This window comes from Aquarana catesbeiana, linkage group LG07 (genome assembly GCF_042186555.1).
Source record: "Aquarana catesbeiana isolate 2022-GZ linkage group LG07, ASM4218655v1, whole genome shotgun sequence".
Lineage (NCBI taxonomy): Eukaryota > Metazoa > Chordata > Amphibia > Anura > Ranidae > Aquarana > Aquarana catesbeiana.
Genome location: NC_133330.1, coordinates 82,421,989 through 82,446,573, shown reverse-complemented (window position 1 = coordinate 82,446,573; position 24,585 = coordinate 82,421,989). Strand labels below are relative to the sequence as shown.

The 24,585-nt window shown below is 47.2% G+C and overlaps 1 protein-coding gene across 3 annotated transcripts in view; it reads right to left on the bottom strand.

The window, feature by feature from the left end:
• LOC141103124 (pre-mRNA-splicing factor ISY1 homolog) overlaps positions 1-24,585 on the bottom strand; it is a 143,824-nt gene that overhangs the window by 15,616 nt on the left and 103,623 nt on the right. For all 3 annotated transcript variants that reach the window (XR_012235250.1, XR_012235251.1, XM_073592385.1), the window contains one exon: positions 8,185-8,288. Coding sequence is in view for 1 of the 3 variants with exons in the window: in XM_073592385.1 (XP_073448486.1) it covers positions 8,185-8,288 (104 nt within the window). In the remaining 2 variants the exon portion in view is untranslated. The remainder of the gene's footprint in view (positions 1-8,184; positions 8,289-24,585) is intronic.

Below are 24,585 nucleotides of genomic sequence, written 5' to 3'. Positions count from 1 at the left end.
GTCCCCCCCAAAGTCCATACCAAACCCTTATCCGAGCACGCAGTCCGGCTGGTCAGGAAGGGGGTGGGGACGAGCGAGCGCCCCCCCTCTCCTGAACCGTACCAGGCTGCATGCCCTCAACATGGGGGGTGGGTGCTTTGGGGCAGGGAGGCACCCTGCAGCCCCCCACCCCATGATGCCGAGCCTCTATAATTAATAGAACTGAAAACCCACTAATGAGACGCAAGCCAGAGACATTTAAGCTGGGGAGGAAAAGGCTAGATGATGCTGGACATCCTCCATCTGACTTATTGCTGCTTCTAATGTACAATGTGAGAAACTCACAGTGCAGTGAAATCAGAGTAAGCAATCTGAGTATGGGAGAGAAGACTGGAGAGTTCAGCTTAAAAAGATCTTTAAGATCTTCAGCAGACACTTGACCAAACATTATATAATTTTCTTGTACAATTTTGCATTAGGTTTACAAAAACCATATAATATGAAGTCAAACCTAAAGACTTTCAACTTGTATGTAATTAAGTAGGCCCTTGCACTACATAGTTGAAGGTAAATCTAGGGCCCCGTTCACAGCTATGCAAATTAGATGCGGCTTACATCGCATCCAATACGCAGGACATTTTAAAATGCATTCATTTAAATGCATCTGGTTCACATATGTGCGTTGCATTCACACTGCGCATTGCCCAAAAACGTGTGCGTTTTCTGGGCATTGCGGTGCAAATTACAAGCACATTATCTTCTATGGGAACGCATCTGATTCGCAGATGCATTCTGTTCTGAACACGAATTCTCTCCTTCTCCTCACTACACCTTCCCCCTCTCCCTGCTGACTGATCCGCAGCTACAACGGAGAGGAACTGCTGAACAGCTGTTTTTTCTCTTTGCAGAGAAAACGGAGCTGGAATTCGCACCGCACATGTGTGAACCCAGCCTTAAGGAAATTGAATAACATTGAATATTGTACGGACAGCTTGAGGCTAGGTTCCCACTGCTGCGATGTCCGAGATTGGATGTGATTCGCACTGCACTGCAGTGCACATGACATCCGATCTCTGTGCGATGCGATTTCAGCCATACAGATGGTATGGCTGAATTTGCATCGCATTCGGACCAAACTCGTACAGGACCCTTTTTTTGGTCCACAGCAGAATCGGATCGCATGGATGTTCAAACCATGCGATCCGATTCCTGTCTGAGTTTGCAGATTGCACTGCGATATGCGAACTGATTTGGGGCTGTCATTAACTTTTACCTGACACTCCCAGCAGTTCGCATAGGGCAGTGTGAACTGCCGCCGGGAGACATGCGATGCGATGCAGTAGATTTGCAGTGTTCCCACATCGCAGCATTGGGAACCGGCCCCCAACCTAGATTCACACTGATGCGGTGCAAGTGTAATCCGTTTTGCAGTGTGCTTTCAAGGAGCAGCTCTATTGGGAGTTGATGCGGTTCAGAAGCAATTCTTATGGTTTTAGATGCGATCTGGATACTAGTCTGTCTCTCTCTCCCCTCACATTGGCCAGGAATGGGAGATAAGGAACAAAGCAAAGATTTGAAGAAAACAACAGGAATGGTGTGGACAGATAATCAATCTCCATGCGATTTCCATATAAGTCTATGTAGCTACAAATCGCACTGCACTTAACTTGCATAAAAATTGAAATGTTAAAATCCCTTTTAAAATTGAATTGGATATGTAAATGGCCTCAGAGGAAACTCATGTTATTTCACTTGTCATGCGATTCCATGAGTTCTGGAACGCATCAGTGTGAACCAGGGCTTAGGGATATGTCAGATACCTGCATCTCATCCTCTCTTGCTTCTATGGTTGGGTGTGTTACGCAGCAGGAACAAGCAGGGGTGTAATAAGAAAATCCCCATCTTCTTAAAGCCACCAAAAGCTGAATTCTGATATTCTGGAAACAGACACTCTTAATTGAAAAGAGGATCAAAAAAATTAACTCTATCTTTGAAGGAGAGGAATGGGTACACACCTGCCAGGACAGATATGACAAATTTGATTTTAAAAATGGTCCACTTGGATACACTTTGTATCCTCTAGAGCAGTGGTCATCAACTCATATCCTCAGGGCCCACTAACAGGCCTGGTTTTATGTATTACCTCGGGGAGATGCAGACTAGAATACTGCAATCACTGAGCAGCAAATGATATCACCTGTGATGTATTTCAGTTATCTTGCAAACCTGGCCTGTTAGTGGGCCCTGAGGACAGGGTTGATGACCACTGCTCTAGAGAGAGCCAACAATAAAGTTGCTATTAGGTATTGTCTATGTAGGAATTTGCGAAAGCTGCTTTCTTTTGCTGTTTAAGTAATGCTTGGTACACAGGGGAAGTTTTTTCATTCAACCCAGCAGGCTGAACGAAAAAAAAAATGTGCAGATGGTCGTACTAACACATCAGATGTTAATGCAGCATACTCCACTGCAGAGCTTTTGTGTTCTGACAGGAGGACTGCCCCTAGAACACTCCGATCAGCGATCGCAGCCATTGGCTTCGTATGCTGATCGGCTGCTAGTTTTCCACAGAAGCCACATGGCTGAAGTTGGGATTTGCATTTCGTAATCTTAAATTTACGGTGGAATTGTCTATTTATGATTATACTATGCTGTATGTCTTTTTGGTCTGATTATACATTTTCAACCTTGTACAACTGAAAACCGAAGAATAAAACATTACAAAAAATAAAAAATAAAGGCGGTCTTTGCATATACCATTTTTTTTTTTTTAAGTGAGAGTAGCGACAAACCTAAGCAATATGAAAATGAAAGCAGAGGTAACCTTCAGTAAAAAAGACATAACATGATCAATATATATACACTATATGACCATCTTAGTTTTTCCTTTAGAAGCTAAAGAAACTTTCCCAGAAAGTTCCCATGGGCATTAAAAAAATTCTGCATGTTAGATTTGCACACAGCATTGAAGCGCATTTTTGTGTTTAGGAGGTGTTTGTCCAAAGCCTCCAGAAGGTCTTGTTGAATAGGTTATTCATTAGAAAGGAATTTCTTAAAAGCAAAAGCTTCCTGAACCCCTTACAAGTCTATAAGGCACTCTGTCATTGACTTGAATTAAGGTTTTTCGCAAGCTTTCCCAGTACCAGCTAAATGTTGATGGCGAGATCACAAACAAGGTGAAGCAAATCAATGCAAAGACATTTTGAATTTTATGTGTGTACTAGACCCTAAGCTTTTATGTTACATAAAATGTATTGGCTTTGAAAAGCATTGGGAAACCTTCAATTATGCAAAGCATATGCCTGTTCTTAATGCCTGTGAGAATAAGACCTAAGGCTCCATTCACACTAGCGCGTTTTTTGATGCATTTTGCATTTTGCAGAAATGCACGGGAATTTTTTAACATGGGTTCCTATGGAACATGTTCACATCAATGCTTTTTTGTTTCTCTGCATTTTTGGAAAGGGTCGGGGACTTTTTTTCATGCAAAAAGCAGCGTTTTGCATGTAATGGATTTCAATGGACAAGCATCAAAAACGCAAGTGCACCGTTTTATCAGCGTTTTTGCAGCGTTTTTGATGCGTTTTTGCCGTTTTTTTTTTTTTTTTTTATTTTTTTTTAATTTTTTTTAAATTTTTTTTTAGACTGTAAAAAAAAAAACTGTAAAAAAAAAAAAAAAAAAACGCAAATCGCGGCAAAATCGCGGCAAAAACGCTGCTCAAAAACGTGGCAAGCATGAAAAAAAAACCTCCAAAAACGCTCAAAAGCAACATGCATAGGTGTGAATCGAGCCTTAGGCTCGATTCACACCTATGCATGTTGCTTTTGAGCGTTTTTGGAGGTTTTTTTTTTCATGCTTGGCACGTTTTTGAGCAGCGTTTTTGTAGCGTTTTTGCGGCGTTTTTGCCGCGTTTTTGCCGCGATTTGCGTTTTTTTTTTTTTTTTCATTTTTTTTTACAGTCTTAAAAAAAAATTACAAAAAAAAAACAAAAAAAAAAAAAACGGCAAAAACGCACCAATAACGCACCAAAAACGCTGCAAAAACGGTGCACTTGCGTTTTTGATGCTTGTCCATTGAAATCCATTACATGCAAAACGCTGCTTTTTGCATGAAAAAAAGTCCCCGACCCTTTCCAAAAACGCAGAGATACAAAAAAGCATTGATGTGAACATGTTCCATAGGAACCCATGTTAAAAAATTCCCATGCATTTCTGCAAAATGCATCAAAAAACGTGCTAGTGTGAATGGAGCCTTAAAGCTAGCCATACACTGACCAAAATTGGGCCGGTTTAGCGCTTTGGTCGACTTCTGCCAAAGGGACATTTTGTTGAACAGTGACTGCAGCCATTGATCAGTGTATTCTGATATTGGTGGATCCCACTGTCAGAATGCTATGTCCCGATTGGCTGATTCCTCCAACCACCTTGCTTGTGTGGATTGAGGAATCTGGTATTTCTTTTTCATTAGTCCCGCTGAGTAAAAATAAAACTGTCTATGGCCAACTTTAATCAGTGAGGCCACATATTACAAGACTGAGTAGCTTGAGAAGTGGGAGAGGGCACTGTGAATTTGTGAATTTTTAACCACTTCAATACCAGGCACTTATACACCTTCCTGCCCAAGCCAATTTTCAGCTTTCAGCGCTATCACAATTTGAATGACAATTGCGCGGTCATGCTACACTGTACCCAAACAAATTTTTTATCATTTTGTTCCCACAAATAGAGCTTTCTTTTGGTGGTATTTGATCACCTCTGCAATTTTTTTTATTTTTTACGCAACAAATAAAAAAAGGCTGAAGATTTTGAAAAAAAAAAAGTTTTTCTTTGTTTCTCTTAAAATTTTTTGTAAATAAGTACGTTTTCTTCTTCAATGACGGGCACTGATATGGCTGCACTGACAGGCACTGATAAGGCGGCACCAATGAGGTGGCACTGATGGGCTCTGATAGGTGGCACTGGTATGCGGCACTGATGGGCACTCATAGGCGGCACTGATGGGCACTCATAGGCGGCACTGATGGCCACTCATAGGCGGCACTGATGGGTACTTATGGGTGGCACTGATGGGTGGCACAGATGGGCACTGATGGTCACTAATAGGTGGGCATGGATGGGCACTGATAGGTGGCACTGAGGGCCACTGATGGGTGGCACTGATTACACTGGTGGGTGGCATTGCTGGGCATCACTGATTTTATTAGTTCTATAATGGTGCCAGTCAGTGCCCATTTGTGGGCACTGATTGGCATATGTTGGGCATAAGTTGGCACATGTGGATGGCCATGGGGGATGTACCTGGCCATCCACATGTTAGGGGGTTCCTTGGTGGTCCTGGCTGCTTCCCTGGTGGTCCAGTGTGGGCATCCAAGGGGGGCTGCGCTGATAATCTGTCAGCGCAAACCCCCATGTCAGGAGAGCCACCGATCAGCTCTCCTCTACTCGCGTCTGTCAGACGTGAGTGAGGAAAAGCCAATCAAGGGCTCTTCCTGTTTACATCGTGATCAGCCGTGATTGGACACAGCTGATCATGTGGTAAAGAGCCCCAGTCGAAGGCTCTTTACTGAGATCGATGTAGTGGTGTGTCAGACTGACACACCGCACTACCAATCGCTGCAATGCGCGCCCTCACGGGCGTGCAGTGGCTGATATCCTGCTGGACGTCATATGACCCCCAGTCAGGATAACTGAACCACCGCCCGGCCGCCATTCTGCTATAGGCCGGGCGGGAAGTGGTTGAAGCATATGTGAACCCTTACCTTGTAAAACAACCAAATAAAGCAAAGCTTCACCCAAAATGGGAAGCTCTGCTTGTTTGCTTCCCCCCCCATCCTCATTTTTTGAAAGGTAACCGTCCCCACCTCAGGAGACCTCGCCGCAGCGAGGTCCCCTGGAAGTTTGTCCCCCCATCTCCCTCCCCCGCTGCCGGGCCATTCACAAATCACCACGCTCCGCGCATGCGCAGCAGGGGACTAGCTTTGAAGTAGAGTTGCCACCTCATCCCTTTAAACACGAACACCTTTGCACACAGGTTCTGAGGCTAATTAAATGCAGATAAGGCACCAAGTGAGTTTAATTACCACCTTAATCAGCACAGAACCTATGTAATAATATGTGTTTGTGTTTAAAGGGATGATGTGGCAACCATACTGTGAAGCCGTAAGGCTTCACTGCCGGTTTTCCTTAGAAGGAATGGCGGCGGCAGCACCCGAGAGCCGATTGAAAAATCAGCTGGGGTGCTGACATTGCAGAAACCCTAGACCGGGAGTCCTAATAATAAAAGTCAGCAGTTACAGTATTTGTAGCTGCTGACTTAACTTTTTTCATGGGGGGGGGCTGGAGCTCAGCTTTACGTTTAAAACAGAAATGCAAGGCAAAATGCTAGGTGTGTGTGTATATATATATATATATATATAAAAATATATATATATCACGTGACTTCTATTCTCAGCTGCATAAGGGGCTTAGAGTGGTGGGGTGGAGACTGCATGGGGCGTGTAAGCAGGAGGCAGAGAACAGCTGAACACTGATCTTTCCAGTGATCAGCTGTATAGGGGTGTGTCAGAACAAGTCAGATCGTTGAAATACAGACAGGCTGTTCTCTCAAGTAGAATGCAATGGGGTGTTGAGATGGATGTGCTCTCATGCTTAGCACAGTCAGTTTGAAATAGAAAAGCAGGGGAACTATAAGGATCATCAGGTATTTCACACAAAAGAACATTAACTTGTCTGTAGATCATTGGCCTGTTTCCTATACCTTTAAATTCAATCCTCATCTTCAGCAAGAAGCCTCATCCTACGCAATTTTCAAAGCCTAAAATAAATGAAAGATCCAACAAGGGACGTAAAACCTTTTCATACTGGCCCTGACAGTGAGCAAACATAGAAAGCCTTGTCACTGGAGTCCCTCAGAGATGAATAAATTCAGTGTGCATTTCAATCCAGCAGCAATATACCAAGAGCTGACATTTCAGTTGTGGACTAATCCTTTTAGTCCTCAAGTCATAAATAACTGAGCGCAAATTAGAAGCAACATACGCTCAATCATGTGCTGTATGGTTTTATTACTCCCACAACTTTCTGGCTTCCTCTCCATTTTTGGTTTAATTGATTACTGTCCCTTAGATGCCCTCTTCTCTAAATAAAGCGTATCTAAAAATATATATATTGTGGAAGCTGAAGTTCATGCTCTCAGAACACTATATAACTTCTTTTAACAACAATTATGAATGGTAGGGATGCACCGATACCATTTATTTTACGACTACGAGTACGATCCTTTTTTTTTAGTACTCGCCGATATCAATTACTGATACCTACGGCAACTGTTTTGTTTTCACTTCAGCTGTCAGCAATGGTACAAAGGCATTAAAAAGTTATTTACAAATGATATAAATAGATTTTTTTTTTAATTTTGTGCTTTTTCAATGTGAAATGTGTACATATATGTTAATATATATGTGTAAAAATATTCACTAACAAAGCAAACAAAAAAAGTTTTTATTGTTTATAAATAGACGTAAACAAAAAAAAAAAATAAAAGCAGGAAAATAATTAAATGGAGGAGAATAGGGAGTTAATTAAGGCTGATTAGAGTAAATTAAGGGTTATAAGGTGTTAAACAGAGGAACATGTGTTCATCCCTTTGATCTGCAGATGAAGAAACAATGTTTCTTTTTATTTTAGTGTTTCAGCGGCTGAGCAATGTTGTCAATAAACATTGCCGTCTGCTTTTTTTTTTTTTTGACAGCTCCAATTACCGGACTTCCTTAACACTTTAGCTGTCAACAGGGAAGACCCCACTGACAGCTCAAAGAACCAAGCCTTAAAGTACGGTTTCAGTATTGTGCATTTGCATGAGTACCGATACTTGTGCAAATACTCGGTATCAGCACTGATAACAATACTAGTATCGGTACAACCCTAATGAATGTGATAATGAGATATTACTGAAGAGGGGGGCAACTTTAAGACAGAGATACTGTGTGATAATGAGATACTACTGAAGAGGGGGACAACTTTAAGACAAGTGTAAGTGGGGTCTAAATACTTGTTTAAGATGCCACTATTCACACATTTTTCATAATCTGGTTTCAGAACAATGGTATACGGACTGCTGTGGCCTTAAAAGAATCAAGTACCCCAAACCTACCATCATCCGTTAAGATGAAAAAAAAATCACATTACTGACCCAAGAAAGCATTTTACCTCATCCACTGTCACTGCATAGATATTGACTTCCTCCTCCTCTTCATTTTTATCACCAGATGCAAGGAGAGCTTCCTTCTCCGCTCTCCATTTTTCTATATCCTCTGCAATGGCGGATAAAAAAGGAAGATGTTTATAAGCAAAACAACCTTTACAAATAATACGTATTACAAAGATCACACCAGTTTTCTTAAAATTTGCAACTAATTGGGTTGACTTTATTCCCCCCCCCCCCCCCCCCCCAATAGCTGTAAAAAAAATACTATTTCTGGAGATATTTCCATAATACAGCATGAATGAAAAATCCAGTAGACAAAGTAAGCCCCCTCCTAATGGCCACGTAATGTAGATTCTAATGAGTCAGCTAAAGGTAAAGTAAAGCACAACTGTAAAGAAAGAAGGGCAGTATGCAACTCAGGGATGAATGTTGGAATGCAAGAAGTCTGCGCATTCATCCCTGGGTGCCTAGCAGGGCCAATCCTAGGGTCACAGGCGCCTGGGTGCAAAAATATTTCTGGCACCCCCACATGGGCGTGGTCATCTTACTCCTCCCCTTTGGCGGGGGGGGGGGTCACAGTGGCACTATTTGATGGGCACAGTGACAGCATTTGATGTGGCACTATTTCATGGGCACAGTGACAGCATTTGATGTGGCACTATTTGATGGGCAAAGTGGCAGCATTTGAGGGGGCATAGTGGCTGCGTTTGATGGGCACAGTGGCTGCATTTGATGGGCACAGTGGCTGCATTTGATGGGCACAGTGGCTGCTTTTGATGGGCACAACTTACAGGGTGAAGCCGAGGGTCAATTCCGAGCCTCCAGAACACAGTGTCAGGCAGTGGCAGTTGCTATGCTGGTGCAGTGCAGGTGGGCAGCTGCTCAGCTGAGCTCAGACACTGGCAGCAAGGCAGGCTAAAGCAGCTCTCTTCAGGTATTCTCCGCTCCCCTCCCTCCAAGCCACGTTATCTGAAGAACATGGCATTGGTGGAGCTAGTGTATTAGCCGTGGAGGTGGTGCGCTCTGGATGCTGGGTTGGCCGCGGCGCATTCTGAATGCTGGGACAGCTGCGGCCTCTGACGCTACTGGTTGCTAGATGCCAGGCGGCATGCGATTCCTAGCAACCAGTGTAGCGCACAGCAGAGGCGGCCGGCAAGTCAAGTGAGTTCCACAGCTTCAGCGCCCCTCCTCTGCAGCAGCTTGCAGCGCCGGGGTGCAGTGCACACGCCCAGGATTGGCCCTGGCGCCTACTGCCTTAAACAATCGTACTGCTAGGTGCTCTGTCCAGTCCTGTTGAGCAGCAGCAGGTGTTAGCCTCTCATAGAGTTTAACAGGCTGCCTGTAGCGGGGCTGGACAGCGCACTGATGCCCTCTGCCTGCAGCTAAACACCAGAGATCCATACACAGGGCTAAATACCCAGTGTACACGAGTCCCAAGGGTCCTTTCACACACGGGTCATCAATTTAGTCCCATTTTGTAGCAAGTAAAAAACTGATGAATACTGAAAAATTAATTAAATTAATTAAAATTAATTTACACCAGTTTGCACATCCCTCTTCAGTTCAGTTTACAACTATTTTTGCACCCGTTTTTTACATGTCTATTTTATTAGTAGTTGAAGAAAATAGTCATTGGTGACAAACGTATAAACAAAAATATGTTTCTTGCCTAAAAACAGACGTAAAACAGAAGAGGTTTAATTTATTTACATCCGGTTACATCTACAAGAACAGAAAAGCTCTCAGATATTCTCCATTTTTTTTCTGTGGACAGGTAAGCAGGTGTAAACAAAAGTATGTGCCTTTACATCTGACCGACCATAGACATACATTGTGGTTCAGTCTGGATCCGTCTGAAAAACTTCAAGAAAGGGCCATGCCCCAATGTAACATCATAAGCATATAAAGAGTTGAGGTTGCAGCCTCTAACAACTTAGTACTATGAGAACAAAGCAAGATTTTCTTTATTACTTGAGTTATGCCGCGTACACACGGTCGGACTTTCCGGCATACTTGGTCCGGCGGACCAGAGTGTGCCGGACAATCCGCCCGTGTGTGGGCGGCGGCGGACTTTTCCGGCGGACTTCTTCCCAAAAGCCCGCCGGACCTAGATTTCAAACATGTTTGAAATCTTTCCGTCGGACTCAGTTTCGGGCGGAAAGTCCGCTCGTGTGTGTGCTGGTCCGACGGAAAGCCCGCTCGTGTGTAGGCTGGTCCGACAGACCAAATACGACACGAGGGGATGGTATTGCATCTCGCGCTCGCTGCAATAGGAAAAACAAATCTTCCTATTGCGGCGAGCGCGGGGCATACCAGGCCCTTAGGTCTGGTATGGATTATAAAGGGGAACCCCGCTACGCCGAAAAAACGGCGTGGGGTCCCCCTAAAATCCATACCAGACCCCGATCCGAGCACGCAGCCCGGCCGGTCAGGAAAGGGGGTGGGGACGAGCGAGCGCCCCCCCCTCCTGAACCGTACCAGGCCGCATGCCCTCAACATGGGGGGTGGGTGCTTTGGGGGAGGGGGGCGCCCTGCGCCCCCCCCCCCAAAGCACCTTGTCCCCATGTTGATGAGGACAAGGGCCTCTTCCCGACAACCCTGGCCGTTGGTTGTCGGGGTCTGCGGGCGGGGGCTTATCGGAATCTGGGAGCCCCCTTTAATAAGGGGGCCCCCAGATCCCGGCCCCCCACCCTATGTAAATGAGTATGGGGTACATGGTACCCCTACCCATTTACCTAGGAAAAAAGTGTAAGTAATAAAACACACTACACAGGTTTTTAAAATATTTTATTAAACAGCTCCGGGGGGGGATCTTCCTCCGGCTTCGGGGGTCTTCTTCCGGCTTCGGGGGTCCCTCCGCTTCATCTTCTCCCGGCGTCCGGTTGGTTCTTCTCCGCTCTCCGGCCTCTTCTCCCGGTGTCGCAGGTCTTCGGCCGGCCCCTCCGCTCTCTTCATGTAGCTCTATTGCGAGCGGAGGTCCGGGCTTCTTGGCTTCTTGGCTTCTTGGCTTCTTGGCTTCTTGGCTTCTTGGCTTGGCTTGGCTTCTCTTCTCTTCCCCCAGATGTTGACACGACGCTCTCTCCGGCTGGACTGGTTTCTGAGGGCTGCGTTGTGACTTATATAGGCGGAGACCCCGCCCCCATATGATGTCACAGTCCCTGGGCATGCTGGGACTGTGACGTTTTAGGGGCGTGGTCGACCACGCCCCCCGACCACGCCCCCTAAAACGTCACAGTCCCAGCATGCCCAGGGACTGTGACATCATATGGGGGCGGGGTCTCCGCCTATATAAGTCACAACGCAGCCCTCAGAGACCAGTCCAGCCGGAGAGAGCGTCGTGTCAACATCTGGGGGAAGAGAAGAGAAGAGAAGCCAAGAAGCCAAGAAGCCAAGAAGCCCAGAAGTCCGGACCTCCGCTCGCAATAGAGCTACATGAAGAGAGCGGAGGGGCCGGCCGAAGACCTGCGACACCGGGAGAAGAGGCCGGAGAGCGGAGAAGAACCAACCGGACGCCGGGAGAAGATGAAGCGGAGGGACCCCCGAAGCCGGAAGAAGACCCCCCCCCCGGAGCTGTTTAATAAAATATTTTAAAAACCTGTGTGGTGTGTTTTATTACTTACACTTTTTTCCTAGGTAAATGGGTAGGGGTACCATGTACCCCATACTCATTTACATAGGGTGGGGGGCCGGGATCTGGGGGCCCCCTTATTAAAGGGGGCTCCCAGATTCCGATAAGCCCCCGCCCGCAGACCCCGACAACCAACGGCCAGGGTTGTCGGGAAGAGGCCCTTGTCCTCATCAACATGGGGACAAGGTGCTTTGGGGGGGGGGGCGCAGGGCGCCCCCCTCCCCCAAAGCACCCACCCCCCATGTTGAGGGCATGCGGCCTGGTACGGTTCAGGAGGGGGGGGGCGCTCGCTCGTCCCCACCCCCTTTCCTGACCGGCCAGGCTGCGTGCTCGGATCGGGGTCTGGTATGGATTTTAGGGGGGACCCCACGCCGTTTTTTCGGCGTAGCGGGGTTCCCCTTTATAATCCATACCAGACCTATGGGCCTGGTATGCCCCGCGACGGGGCTCGCAAGGTGTCAATCTAGCCGGTAAAAGCGGCAAGATTGACATCCTTTTCTAGTCCCGTCGCACCTGAGTCACGTTCAAAATGAACGGACTTGTCCGTGTGTGGGCAAGTCCGTTCATTCTGAAAGTCCGCCGGAACTCCGGCGAAAGTCCGTCGGAAAGACGGGCGGACTTAGCCCGCCGGAAAATCCCGGCGTGTGTGGGCAAGTCCGTTCGTTTTAAAGTCCGGCGCACCTGGCGGACAAAGTCCGTCGGAAAGTGTGCCGGACCAAGTAGGATAGAAAGTCCGCTCGTGTGTACGCGGCATTAGAGTTTTCTGTATCTTGGTGTCCAGACCTCCTGTAGGTCTGCTTCTGCTTACTCTATAGACAAAATAATTTACATTGCAGCGGTATATAACTGGGTAGGGCTACTCTTTCTTATTTTCTATTATCTTTATGAGATATAGTAAAAGTAGAAAGCTAGAAATGAAAAGAAAAGAGAAATGAGGAAAAAAGGGATGGGGGGGGAGGAATAGCAGAATTAGAGATTGGGGGGGGGGGGGGAGTGTGGATAGTGTAAGAGAGTGGGATAGGGAGTCACAGCTATGGGTCAGGTTTACAGCTCTATTTCAATGCTCGGGGTTATCAGGAGGCTTATGTTTCAAGAAGGGCTTTCCCTTCTTCTGGATCAGCCAATTTGCTGTGGTCGGTGGATATTGTTGTTTCCAGAGTAGAGGAATGCAAGACTTAACTGCGTTGAGTAGATGTCTTCGGATTGATTTTTTTGTAGACTCTAGCAGGGATGGTCGATATATCCAATAAAAAGAATGCAGGGTCATTAGGAATTATGTCATCTGTAAATTTTTGGGATATGGTACTGTCATAAATATTGGTTGATTTATAATGCTGGGACAGATACTGTTAGGAGATGCTGATGTAAATTCCAGCACCTGTCTGTCTGTTGTATGCTAAAATGTGTATTGTAAATAAGTCTATAGTATGGGATCTAAGAGTCATTAGATCCCGATTGTTGTAGTGTTAATTAACTCTGCTATTGTGTGAAGAAGAGTCTATGTGGATTGTGATAATGTTGATTGGATTTTCTGAATTACAAGACAGCCAGCCTGGCCTAAAAGTCATGTCTGAGTCATCTAGGCTGTCTAAAGGGATTAGTTAATTAGTTCATGTTAATTAGGTTAATTAGTTTAATTAGGTTACAGCTGTATTGTTAGAGTAATATGAGCAGGAGGCCTGCACCTCCTCTTTTATTGTATAAATAAGACTTCTTGTCAATAAAGAGAGATTCCTGGTTGAACTTACATACAGCCTGCCTGGTGTTTGTTCTGAGCTATCACAACTGGACTAGAACGGCACAGAGCTGTAGTTCTAGTCCCGGAGCATCGGATGACCAAACAATCAGATGTTGTGATCTGCAGTCTGATTCTATAGCAGCAGAGGAGTGTCGGGAGAGTGGAACTGAGCGAGCAAGGGGCTCGTTACATTGGTTGGCAGCCGTGGGATTCGCTCTCCAGTTACTGGGACACTCCAAACCACCACAGTGAATGGCCAGCTATGCAGCCTGCAGGAGAGCCACGCTGAAACACTTACTTGAGAGCCGTTGAGGGACCGGTGGGACAAAGAAGAAGGCCACCCTGATCAGTGAGCTAGCCAAGATGAATCAGAGGGATGGTGATGCGGGACTCTGGTCAGTTGAAGACTTGTTTCAGCAACGAGTTCGAGAGCGGTTGGCATTATATGGTGCTAACCCATCAGAGACCGCCATACAGAATGCCATTAGAGACATCCAGCGGCAGGATGAGCGACAAGAGAGAGAACTAGAGCGGCAACATGAGCGGAGAATGGCGGAAATACAGCAATCGAAGACAACACCTAAAGATACAGCGCCTTTCCGTAAGTTACCCTTTCGGCCGTTCAAACTATTTAAGGAAGGAGAGGAGGAAATTGAAGCGTTCCTGCAGGACTTTGAGAGACTATGCCAGATACATAATGTACTGTCCCAAGATTGGGTTGCTTTACTGGCGAGTAATTTGACTGGCAAAGCAGCCGATGCGTATCGGGCCCTGGAGGACGAGGACGCTAAAAATTATGACCGGGTAAAAGAAGCTCTGCTAGCCCGATTTGCCATTACACCCGAAGCCAGTCGGAGTAAGTTTAGAGAATCCCGGAAACAAGCCAACATAACATACGTGGAGTGGGCACATCGTCTGCAGCAGAACCTTAAGGGCTGGTTCCAGGGAAGCCACGCTCATACCATAGAGGACATCACCCAGCTAGTACTCTTAGAACAGTTCTTTAACCACACCCCTCCGGTAGTACGGGATTGGGTGCGAGATAAGCGACCACAGACTGTACAGCAAGCGGCTACTTTGGCTGATGAATATCTGGACTCTCGAAGGTCATGCGAAAGCGAGCGCTATCCACTATCTCGGCCCAGTTTACCAGCCTCTAACCCAACTTCAGTACCGCAGTGGTCTGCCTCTAGAACCCCAACCCGACCCAACCCTCCTAACGGACCTAAGTGCTATACCTGTAACCAAACCGGTCATCTGCAGCGATATTGTCCTACCCGATACACAAGGTACCGAGAGACTGCTCATCCATCCAGACCAGTGGCTCATTACTTCCAGAACGAGCCAAACCATCGAGATGTTCAGGAAGAGTTTGGCGAACTTTTTGAGGCTGATCCCGTCCAAGCTGCTGCCGGAGATAATTGGCAGCACCATCGTCAGGCAGTATGGGTTAATGGGCAGTCGGCCCAGGGACTCCGCGATTCCGGGGCTACGATTACCCTCATCCAGCCTCACATGATTCCCCAGTCGGCCCGGACCGGCCAGACTGTTGCAGTCAAGGTAGCAGGGGGCAAGGTGCTACGTTTATTCACCGCCCAAGTCCTCTTGGATTGGGGCTCAGGGGAGCGACAAATGCGAGTGGGATTACTACGTGAGTTACCCGCGGAAGTACTTTTGGGGAACGATTTGGGGCATTTGACTTCCTCATATGCCCCAGAGGCCGCCATGGCCGTGACCACCCGACGTCAGAGCCAACTTCAAGGCAACTCCACTCCTATGGGGACCCAGGTAAGACCAAATCCTCCTACATTACCCCGACTTGACAACTCTGTGTCCTGGGATTCTCCCTCCGACATTAGGCAAGAGACTCAGAATGACCCAACATTAGCTGGTTATCGGGACAGGGCGGGCAAGGATCCAGGGGGGTTGGGGGAAGACAGAATAGAGCGGGAGGGGGGGTTTCTATATTGTTACACCGAGGGAATGGGTACTGGTAAGCGACAGGGTCCCCACAAACAGCTAGTTGTACCCCAGAAATACAGACGGGAGCTATTGCGGCTGGCTCATGACATCCCCTTGGCCGGACATTTAGGGATAGCTAACACCCGGAGTCGGTTGTCTCATGCGTTCTTCTGGCCCAGGTTACATGCTGAGGTGCGAGAATACTGCCGGACCTGTGAGACTTGTCAGAAAGTAGGGAAAACAGGGGATCACCCAAAAGCCTCGCTGCAACCCCTGCCGATCATTAGAGAACCCTTTAGCCGCATTGCGGTTGATATTATAGGCCCACTGGCCCGCCCCAGTGCCACTGGGAAGAAGTATATTCTTACGGTGGTGGATTACGCCACCCGGTACCCGGAGGCCATTCCCTTATCCAATATCCAGGCGGATACAGTAGCAGATGCCTTACTGCGGGTATTCACTAGGGTAGGGTTTCCCCAGGAGATATTGTCCGATCAGGGTACCCAGTTCACAGCCGAGCTGACGCAGCAGCTCTGGCGTCTCTGTGGGATTAAACCCCTCCAGAGCGCCCCCTACCACCCTCAGACTAACGGGCTGTGTGAGAGATTTAACGGGACCCTGAAGCAGCTGCTTCGGGCCTTCGCGGAGAGTAGGAAGGATTGGGAGAAATATCTTCCACATCTACTGTTCGCCTATAGAGAGGTACCCCAAGAGTCCACAGGGTTTTCCCCATTTGAGCTGTTGTATGGGCGAAGGGTTAGGGGGCCCTTAGACTTAGTGAGGGTCCAGTGGGAGGGGGTAAAGGATCCAGAAGGCCTCCCCATCCTTAGTTATGTCTTGGAACTCAGGGAGCGCCTGCGGGAACTTACCGATCTAGTCCATGAGAATATGCAATCGGCCCAGTATCAGCAGAAGGTTTGGTATAATCGATCTGCGCGGAATCAAACCTTTTATATCGGACAGAAAGTCCTGGTACTAAAACCCCTGAAGCAAAATAAATTACAGGCCTCCTGGCAGGGCCCCTATCAGCTGTGCGATACCACCTACGTGGTTGGCAGCTGTGCAGACACAAACATTAAGAGGACGTTCCACATTAATATGATGAAGGCCTATCATGAGAGGACTGAGGCCGTAGCTGCCATATGCACTCCTGCCACCGGGGACTCTGAATATCTACCGATGCTGGAGCTTCCCGAATTCAGTAACTGTTCCAGGGGTGTGGAGGATATACGGCTAGGAGATAGATTAGGATCCCAAGAACGAGAACAGGCCAGAGAATTACTCCAGGACCGGCAGGAGATATTCTCGACACTCCCTGGGTACACTCACATAGCTGTGCACAAGGTAGAGACCCCCGGGCAGAAGCCCCTGAGACAACCAGCCTATAGGATTCCCGGAGCAGTGCAAGAAGGGATGAGAGTGGAGATTAGGGAGATGCTTGAGTTAGGGGTGATCGAACCATCGGCAAGCCCCTGGGCTTCCCCTGTAGGGAATAGTGCTAGATAGGATCCGAGCCGCTAACCTGACCCTGAAGCCAGACAAATGTAATATCGGGATGTCTGAGGTACAATATCTGGGACACAGAGTGGGGTGTGGGAAGCAGAGGCCAGAACCTGCAAAAATCGAGGCCGTCCTAAACTGGCCAGTTCCCAGAACCAAGACCCAGGTACTTGCATTTTTAGGGACAGCAGGGTACTACAGGAAGTTTGTACCCCACTATAGTGACATAGCCAAACCCCTGACGGACCTGACCAAAAAGACTCTCCCTAGACAGGTCCTGTGGTCACGGGAGTGCGAGACAGCATTTCATCAGTTAAAAACCGCCCTAACGCAAGCTCCCATACTGGCAGCACCCGATCCTAACAAACGCTTTGTCATTCATACTGATGCCTCCATGTCCATGACTGGGAGACGTACTAAGTCAAGTTGGCGATGTCGGGAAAGAGCACCCGGTGGCGTATCTCAGCCGCAAGTTGTTACCCCGTGAAGTTGGATATGCTGCCGTGGAAAAAGAGTGTTTGGCCTTAGTCTGGGCTTTAAAGAAACTGCAGCCCTATGTGTATGGACGCTCTTTTACCGTCATGACGGACCACAATCCTTTGATATGGCTCAACCGGGTGGCGGGAGAGAACGGCCGATTACTAAGGTGGAGCCTGGTTTGCAACCGTACAATTTCACCATACAATATCAGCCAGGGCCTCAAAACGGGAATGCGGATGGGTTATCCCGTTCGGGGTCCCACTGTGGCTGTTGGACTGTTTCCCAGGGTGGAGTATTGTCATGAATATTGGAATAGTGGTTGATTCATAATGCTGGGACAGATACTGTTAGGAGATGCTGATGTAAATTCCAGCACCTGTCGATCTGTTGTATGCTAAAATGTGTATTGTAAATAAGTCTATAGTATGGGATCTAAGGGTCATTAGATCCCCATTGTTGTAGTGTTAATTAACTCTGATATTGTGTGAAGAAGAGTCTATGTGGATTGTGATAATGTTGATTGGATTTTCTGAACTACAAGACAGCCAGTCTGGCCTAAAAGTCATGTCTGAGTCATCTAGGCTGTCTAAAGGGATTAGTTAATTAGTTCATGTTAATTAGGTTAATTAGGTTACAGCTGTATTGTTAGAGTAATCTGAGCAGGAGGCCTGCACCTCCTCTTTTATTGTATAAATAAGACTTCTTGTCAATAAAGAGAGATTCCTGGTTGAACTTACATACAGCCTGCCTGGTGTTTGTTCTGAGCTATCACAACTGGACTAGAATGGCACAGAGCTGTAGTTCTAGTCCCGGAGCATCGGATGACCGAACAATCAGATGTTGTGATCTGCAGTCTGATTCTATAGCAGCAGAGGAGTGTCGGGAGAGTGGAACTGAGCAAGGGGCTCGTTACAATACGAACTGTCGTCCAAAATTCTGTCAATTTAGGGCAGGTCGAGAAGATATGCAAGATCGTCCCTATGTCTCTCTGACATCTCCAGCAACTGTCTGGTGTGTCAGGGAAGATGGAGTGTAAACGGCTCGGTGTCAGATACCATCTTGTTAGTATTTTAAAGTTGGTCTCTTGGATTTTGGTACAAATCTTAACATGTTCTGTATCTGTAATGTCGTGAAGGTACAACCTAAATTATCCGTCTCCCATGCGTTTTCATTTTTTTTCCACATTTTCCAAAAACTTCTGGAAAAAAATGAACCATTCAAAAGACTCATTATGCCTCATAGATTATACATTGGGGTGTTTGCTTTCCAAAATGGGGTCACTTTGTGGGCGTTTCCATTGTCCTGGTGCTCCAGGGCCTTCAAAAGTGTAATAGGTGGTTGAGAGATTAGATGTGTAATTTATGCTCCTAGAACGCCTGAATGTGCTACTTCAATGTTGCGCCTCTTTATGTGGCCAGGTTGTGTAAAAGTCTCACACGTGTGTTATACCCATACTCAGGAGGAGTAGCAGAATATATTTTGGGGTGTCATTTGTGTAATGTACACCCCATGTGAGAGAAATAACCTGTTATGATGACAATTTGGTGTGAAAAAAAATAAAAATAAAAAAAATCTTCATTTTGCAAAGAATCGTGGGAAAAAATAACAACTTCAAAAAACTCACCATGCCTCTTACTAAATACCTTGGAATGTCTACTTTCCAAAAGGGGTCATTTTGTGGGTATTTGTACTTTCCTGGCTTGTTAGGGTCTCAAGAAATGAGATAGGCCTCAGTACATCAGATGTGATCAATTTTCAGTGATTGGCACCATAGCTTGTAGACTCTATAACTTTCACACAGACTAAATAATATCCACTAATTTGGGTTATTTTTACCAAAGATATGTAGCAGTATAAATTTTGGCCCAAATTTATGAAGAAAAATTTTCAAAATTTTATAATACAAATGAAACAAATTTCGGTCTTTTTTCATTTATAGCACAGAAAATAAAAAACCCAGAGGTGATCAAATACCACCAAAAGAAAGCTCTACTTGAGTGAACAAAAGGACGAAAATTTCATATGGGTACAGTGTTGCATGACTGAGTAATTGTCATTCAAAATGTGAGAGCACCGAAAGCTGAAAATTGGTCTGGTTAGGAAGGGAGTTTAAGTGCCCAGTGGTCAAGTGGTTAATGATGCTTAAAGTAAAAAAAAAAGTGAAATATTCCTTTAAATATCGTACCTGGGGGTGTTTATAGTATGCCTGTAAAGTGGCGCGTGTTTCCCGTGCTTAGAACAGTCCCTGCACAAAATGTCATTTTTAAAGGAAAAAAAGTCATTTAAAACTGCTTGCGGCTTTAATGTAATGTCGGGTCCTGGCAATATGGATGAAAATCAGTGAGACAAACGGCATGGGTACCTCCCAGTCCATTACCAGGCCCTTTGGGTCTTGTATGGATATTAAGGGGAACCCCGCACCCAAATTAAAAAATGAAACAGCAGTATACAGGCTCTGTACTCTGAACAGCAGTATACAGGCGGTGCAAACAAGACAGGGACTGTAGGTTTGTTGTTAAGTAGAATCTGTTTGTAATTTTGAACTGGTACATTTTTAACGTGTTTAGCTCCAGCCACAAAATCTATTTTAAGCTTTTTGGAAAATATAGGGAAGGGTTATCACCCCTGTGACATTTGTTTTGCTGTCTCTGCTCCTCTTCAGAAGATTTCACCTCACTTTTTGTCCCAATGACAAATGTTTTTTGAAAATGTGTTTTTTTTTTGTGAAACAAGGATTGGTGATAAAGCATTAGTGGAAAGGAGAAATGTTTTTCCCATATTAACTCTTACAGGAGAGAATTTCCCTTCCTAGGGGTAGATTTCATCTCACTTCCTGTTGTCTCCTTCCGTTTGCAAGTAGGAGTCGTTTGTAAGTTGGATGTTTGAAAGTAGGGGCCTGCCCTATATACTCAGCAGAAATTTGGGCCTTAGGTGTTGTTGTGGCCACAACACTGTAAGCCCTCACAGGGCTCTGCTGTGAAATATTAGATCAAGAATTGTAATTACATGCCCCTGTTGAACAGGGGCAGAAAAATTGGGCCTTTGGTGGTGGTGCTGGTGCCACAACACTGTAAGTCCTCACTCGCTCTTGGTGGACGCAGAAACGGGCCCTGCTGTGAAATATTAGATCAAGAATTGTAATTACATGCCCCTGTTGAACAGGGGCAGAAAAATTGGGCCTTTGGTGGTGGTGCTGGTGCCACAACACTAAGTCCTCACTTGCTCTTGGTGGGCGCAGAAACGGGCCCTGCTGTGAAATATTAGATCAAGAATTGTAATTACATGCCCCTGTTGAACAGGGGCAGAAAAATTGGGCCTTTGGTGGTGGTGGTGGTGATGTTGGTGCCACAACACTGCAACCTCTCACAGATACTCTAGTTGGAACGCAGGAACGAGCCCTGCTGCAAAGTATTGCATCAAAAATTGTAATTACACGCCCCTGTTAAACAGGGGCTGAAAAATTGAGCCTTAGGCACTGGTGCTGGTTACACAACACTGCAACCCCTCAAAGATACTCTAGTTGGAACGCAGGAACGAGCCCTGATGCAAAGTATTGCATCAAAAATTGTAATTACACGTCCCTGTTAAACAGGTGCAGAAAAATTGGGCCTTAGGCACTGGTGCTGGTGCCACAACACTGCAACCCCTCACAGATACTCTAGTTGGAACGCAGGAACGAGCCCTGATGCAAAGTATTGCATCAAAAATTGTAATTACACGCCCCTGTTAAACAGGGGCTGAAAAATTGGACCTTAGGCACTGGTGGCGGCGCCCAGAACTAAAAATGTTCTTACAAGCTATCAGCGTGATCATTGAGGAGGAAGAGGATAATTACTCAGGATAGTCACTCAGCATCAGCATAGGCAGTCTTTGAAGGGATCTGAGATTTCAAAAAAAATTATTCGGTTACATCAGCATCAGGTGCTTGGTAGCTGGTGGTGATCCAAGACTGATTCATTTTTATGAAGGTCAGTCGATCGACCGAGTCGGTGGACAGACGCACCCTGTGATCGGTTACAAAGCCTCCAGCAGCACTGAATATGCGTTCCGAAAGAATGCTGGATGCAGGACAGGCCAGTAGCTCAATTGCATACTGTGCAAGCTCTGGCCAGTGATCCATCCCCAAGACCCAGTAACCCAGAGGATTTTCGGTGGGAAAGGTGCCCAAGTCAGATCTTGCCCCTAGGTATTCCTGCACCATGTAAAACAGATGCTGGCGATGGTTGCTGGAACCGATCATACCTTGGGGCTGCGGACTAAAAAACTGTCTGAACGCATCGGTCAGACGGCCACCTTCTCCACCGCTCCTTCTTTGACTGACCGAAGCCTCAGCAACATGTTGTCCAGAAACAGGAGTTTGTAACCTCCCAGTCTCTGGGAACGCGTTGCAGACCTTTCTGCAAGGCCTCCCGAAGATGTTTTATCCTCTGCTCCCTCTGCGACAGCAAGATAAGGTCCGCAACCTTACCTTTGTAACGTGGATCAAGGAGGGTTGCCAGCCAGTATTGGTCCTTCTCCTTGATACCACGAATACGAGGATCCTTACGTAGGCTTTGCAGGATCAGGGAGGCCATGCAGCATAGGTTTGCTGAGGCATTCGGTCCGGAGTCCTCTGGGTCACTAAGGACGACATGGTCCGCAGCCACCTCCTCCCAGCCGCATACAAGTCCATGTGTTTCTTGGGACTGATCCCTTAAAGACTGCTGCTGATGCTGAATGCCAGGCTCCACCTCCATACTGACACAATCCTCCTCCTCCTCCTCTTCCTGTGTGATCGGCGGGCATGCAGGACTACTGTCTGGATAAAGGGGGCCTTGGAAGCTAAAGAAGTCCTCCTCTTCCTGCCTCTGTTCTGCCTCAAGTGCCCTGTCCATTATTCCACGCAGCGTGTGCTCCAACAGGTGGACAAGGGGGACAGTGTCACTGATGCATGCACTGTCACTTCTCACCATCCTTGTGGCCTCCTCAAAAGGGGACAGGACAGTGCATGCATCCCTGATCATGGCCCACTGGCGTGGGGAAAAAAAAACAAGCTCCCCTGACCCTGTCCTGGTGCCATAGTCGCACAGATACTCATTGATGGCCCTCTGCTGTATGTGCAGTCGCTGCAGCATGGCCAATGTTGAGTTCCACCTGGTGGGCATGACACAGATTAGGTGGTTCTTGGGCAGGTTAAACTTCTTTTGGAGGTCTGCCAGCCGAGCACTGGCATTATATGACCGGCGGAAATGCACACAGACTTTCCTGGCCTGCCTCAGGACATCCTGTAAGCCCGGGTACCTGCCTAAGAACCGCTGCACCACCAAGTTAAGGACGTGAGCCAAACAGGGCACATGGGTCATCTGTCCCTGTCAGAGGGCAGAGAGGAGGTTGGTGCCATTGTCGCAAACCACCATTCCTGCCTTAAGTTGGCATGGCGTCAACCACCTCTGAACCTGCCCCTGCAGAGCTGACAGAACCTCTGCCCCAGTATGGCACCTGTCCCCCAAGCACACTAGCTCAAGAACCGCATGGCATCTTTGGCCTGCATACTTGTGTAGCCCCTTGAATGGCTACGGAGCACCGCTGGTTCCCAGGACAAAGCACAGGAAGAGGCCATGGAGGAAGAAGAAGAGGAGGGGGTGGAGGAGAGAGGTGTGTCACAGGTTTTGGCCACGCGAGATACGCTTGAGACATATGTTGCAAATAGCAGCGGTGCGATCTGATGCACGCGTCTCAAAAAAGGCCCACACCAAAGAACTTTTTTAATAACGCGCAGAGACAGCAGCGCCCTACACATGCAGAGCTTTGGGGTGTGATGCAGTCAGTGTGCTGCCCTTAGGCTGGCCCCTGGAGGGCATCCTGCCTCGTTGGTGATGTGCCTCCTCCTCCTCCCTCCTATCAGGCACCCACGTTGAGTCAGTGACCTCATCATCCCAAGGGGAGCATGACTGCCAGATTGCTGTCCTTCTTGGGCACCCCCTCTGTCCGTCCTCACGTTACTGCCTTCATCTAGCTCAGTATCATCATCAGAGCCTTCTAAACGCTGGGCATCCTCCTGGAGCATGTACCCAACACTGTGGTCAAACAGTTCGAGGGACTCCTCAGGAGGACATGGTGGGGCTAGGGAAGGAGTCACTGATGCCATTGAGCCGAGGGAAGAGGCCGCGTTGGCAGCTGCTTTGCCAGACAAAGTACCCTGAGCATGGGTGAGAGAGGATGAGGAGGATGAGGACGGCTTGGTCATCCACTCGACTAAGTCTTTCGCATGTTGCAGCTCAACGCGGCCAGCTGCCTAAAAAAAGGCCAAGCGTGTCCCACGGCCACGTGCTGATGAGGATGCACCGTCTCCACGACCAGCACTGTTGCCTCTAGACACAGAGCCTGCTTGCCCTCTTTTATTGGCTTGTGAATGTCTGCCTCTCCTTGTTGGCCTTCCAGACATACTAATGGCCTGCAGCTGCACTACAGCTGCACTGTATATATATATACTGATACTGCAGCTAGCAAAATCAACTGCCTGCCTGTAGTATGAGAACACCACCAACCTTCTACAGGTAGCTTTAGCTGAACAATGTGCAGAGCTCGCAAAAAACTAACTTGTAGCTTATTTAGTGTGTGGGGCGTGTACTAAATCCCCTGAGCCATAATTGGCCAAAGCCTCCTTGGCTTTGGCCAATTACGGCTCTCTGTTAAGACGGCGCTGTAATTGGCCAAGCATGCGGGTCATAGCGCATGCTTGACCAATCATCAGCCAGCAATGTACTGCGATGCCACAGTGAATTATGGGCCATGATGCGCCACATTTGGTGCGAGCAGCCCATATCGTTCGCTATTCGACGAACGGTCGAACAGACGATGTTCGAGTCGAACATGGGTTCGACTCGAACACAAAGCTCATCCCTACTCCCGAACCATGAGCCTAGTCCTTTGTGCCATTTCTCCAACAAGCCCCTGGTTTCAGCAAGTAATGGAAGGAAATTGTGTTCATATACCTGTGAGACGTCGGTAGGTATGTGAGTACCTAGGTACTTCAGAGTAGAAGATGTCCATTTAAAGCTGAAACTAGTTTGTATTGTTCGGAGGGTGCACGGCTTTAGCATGATTCCCATTGCT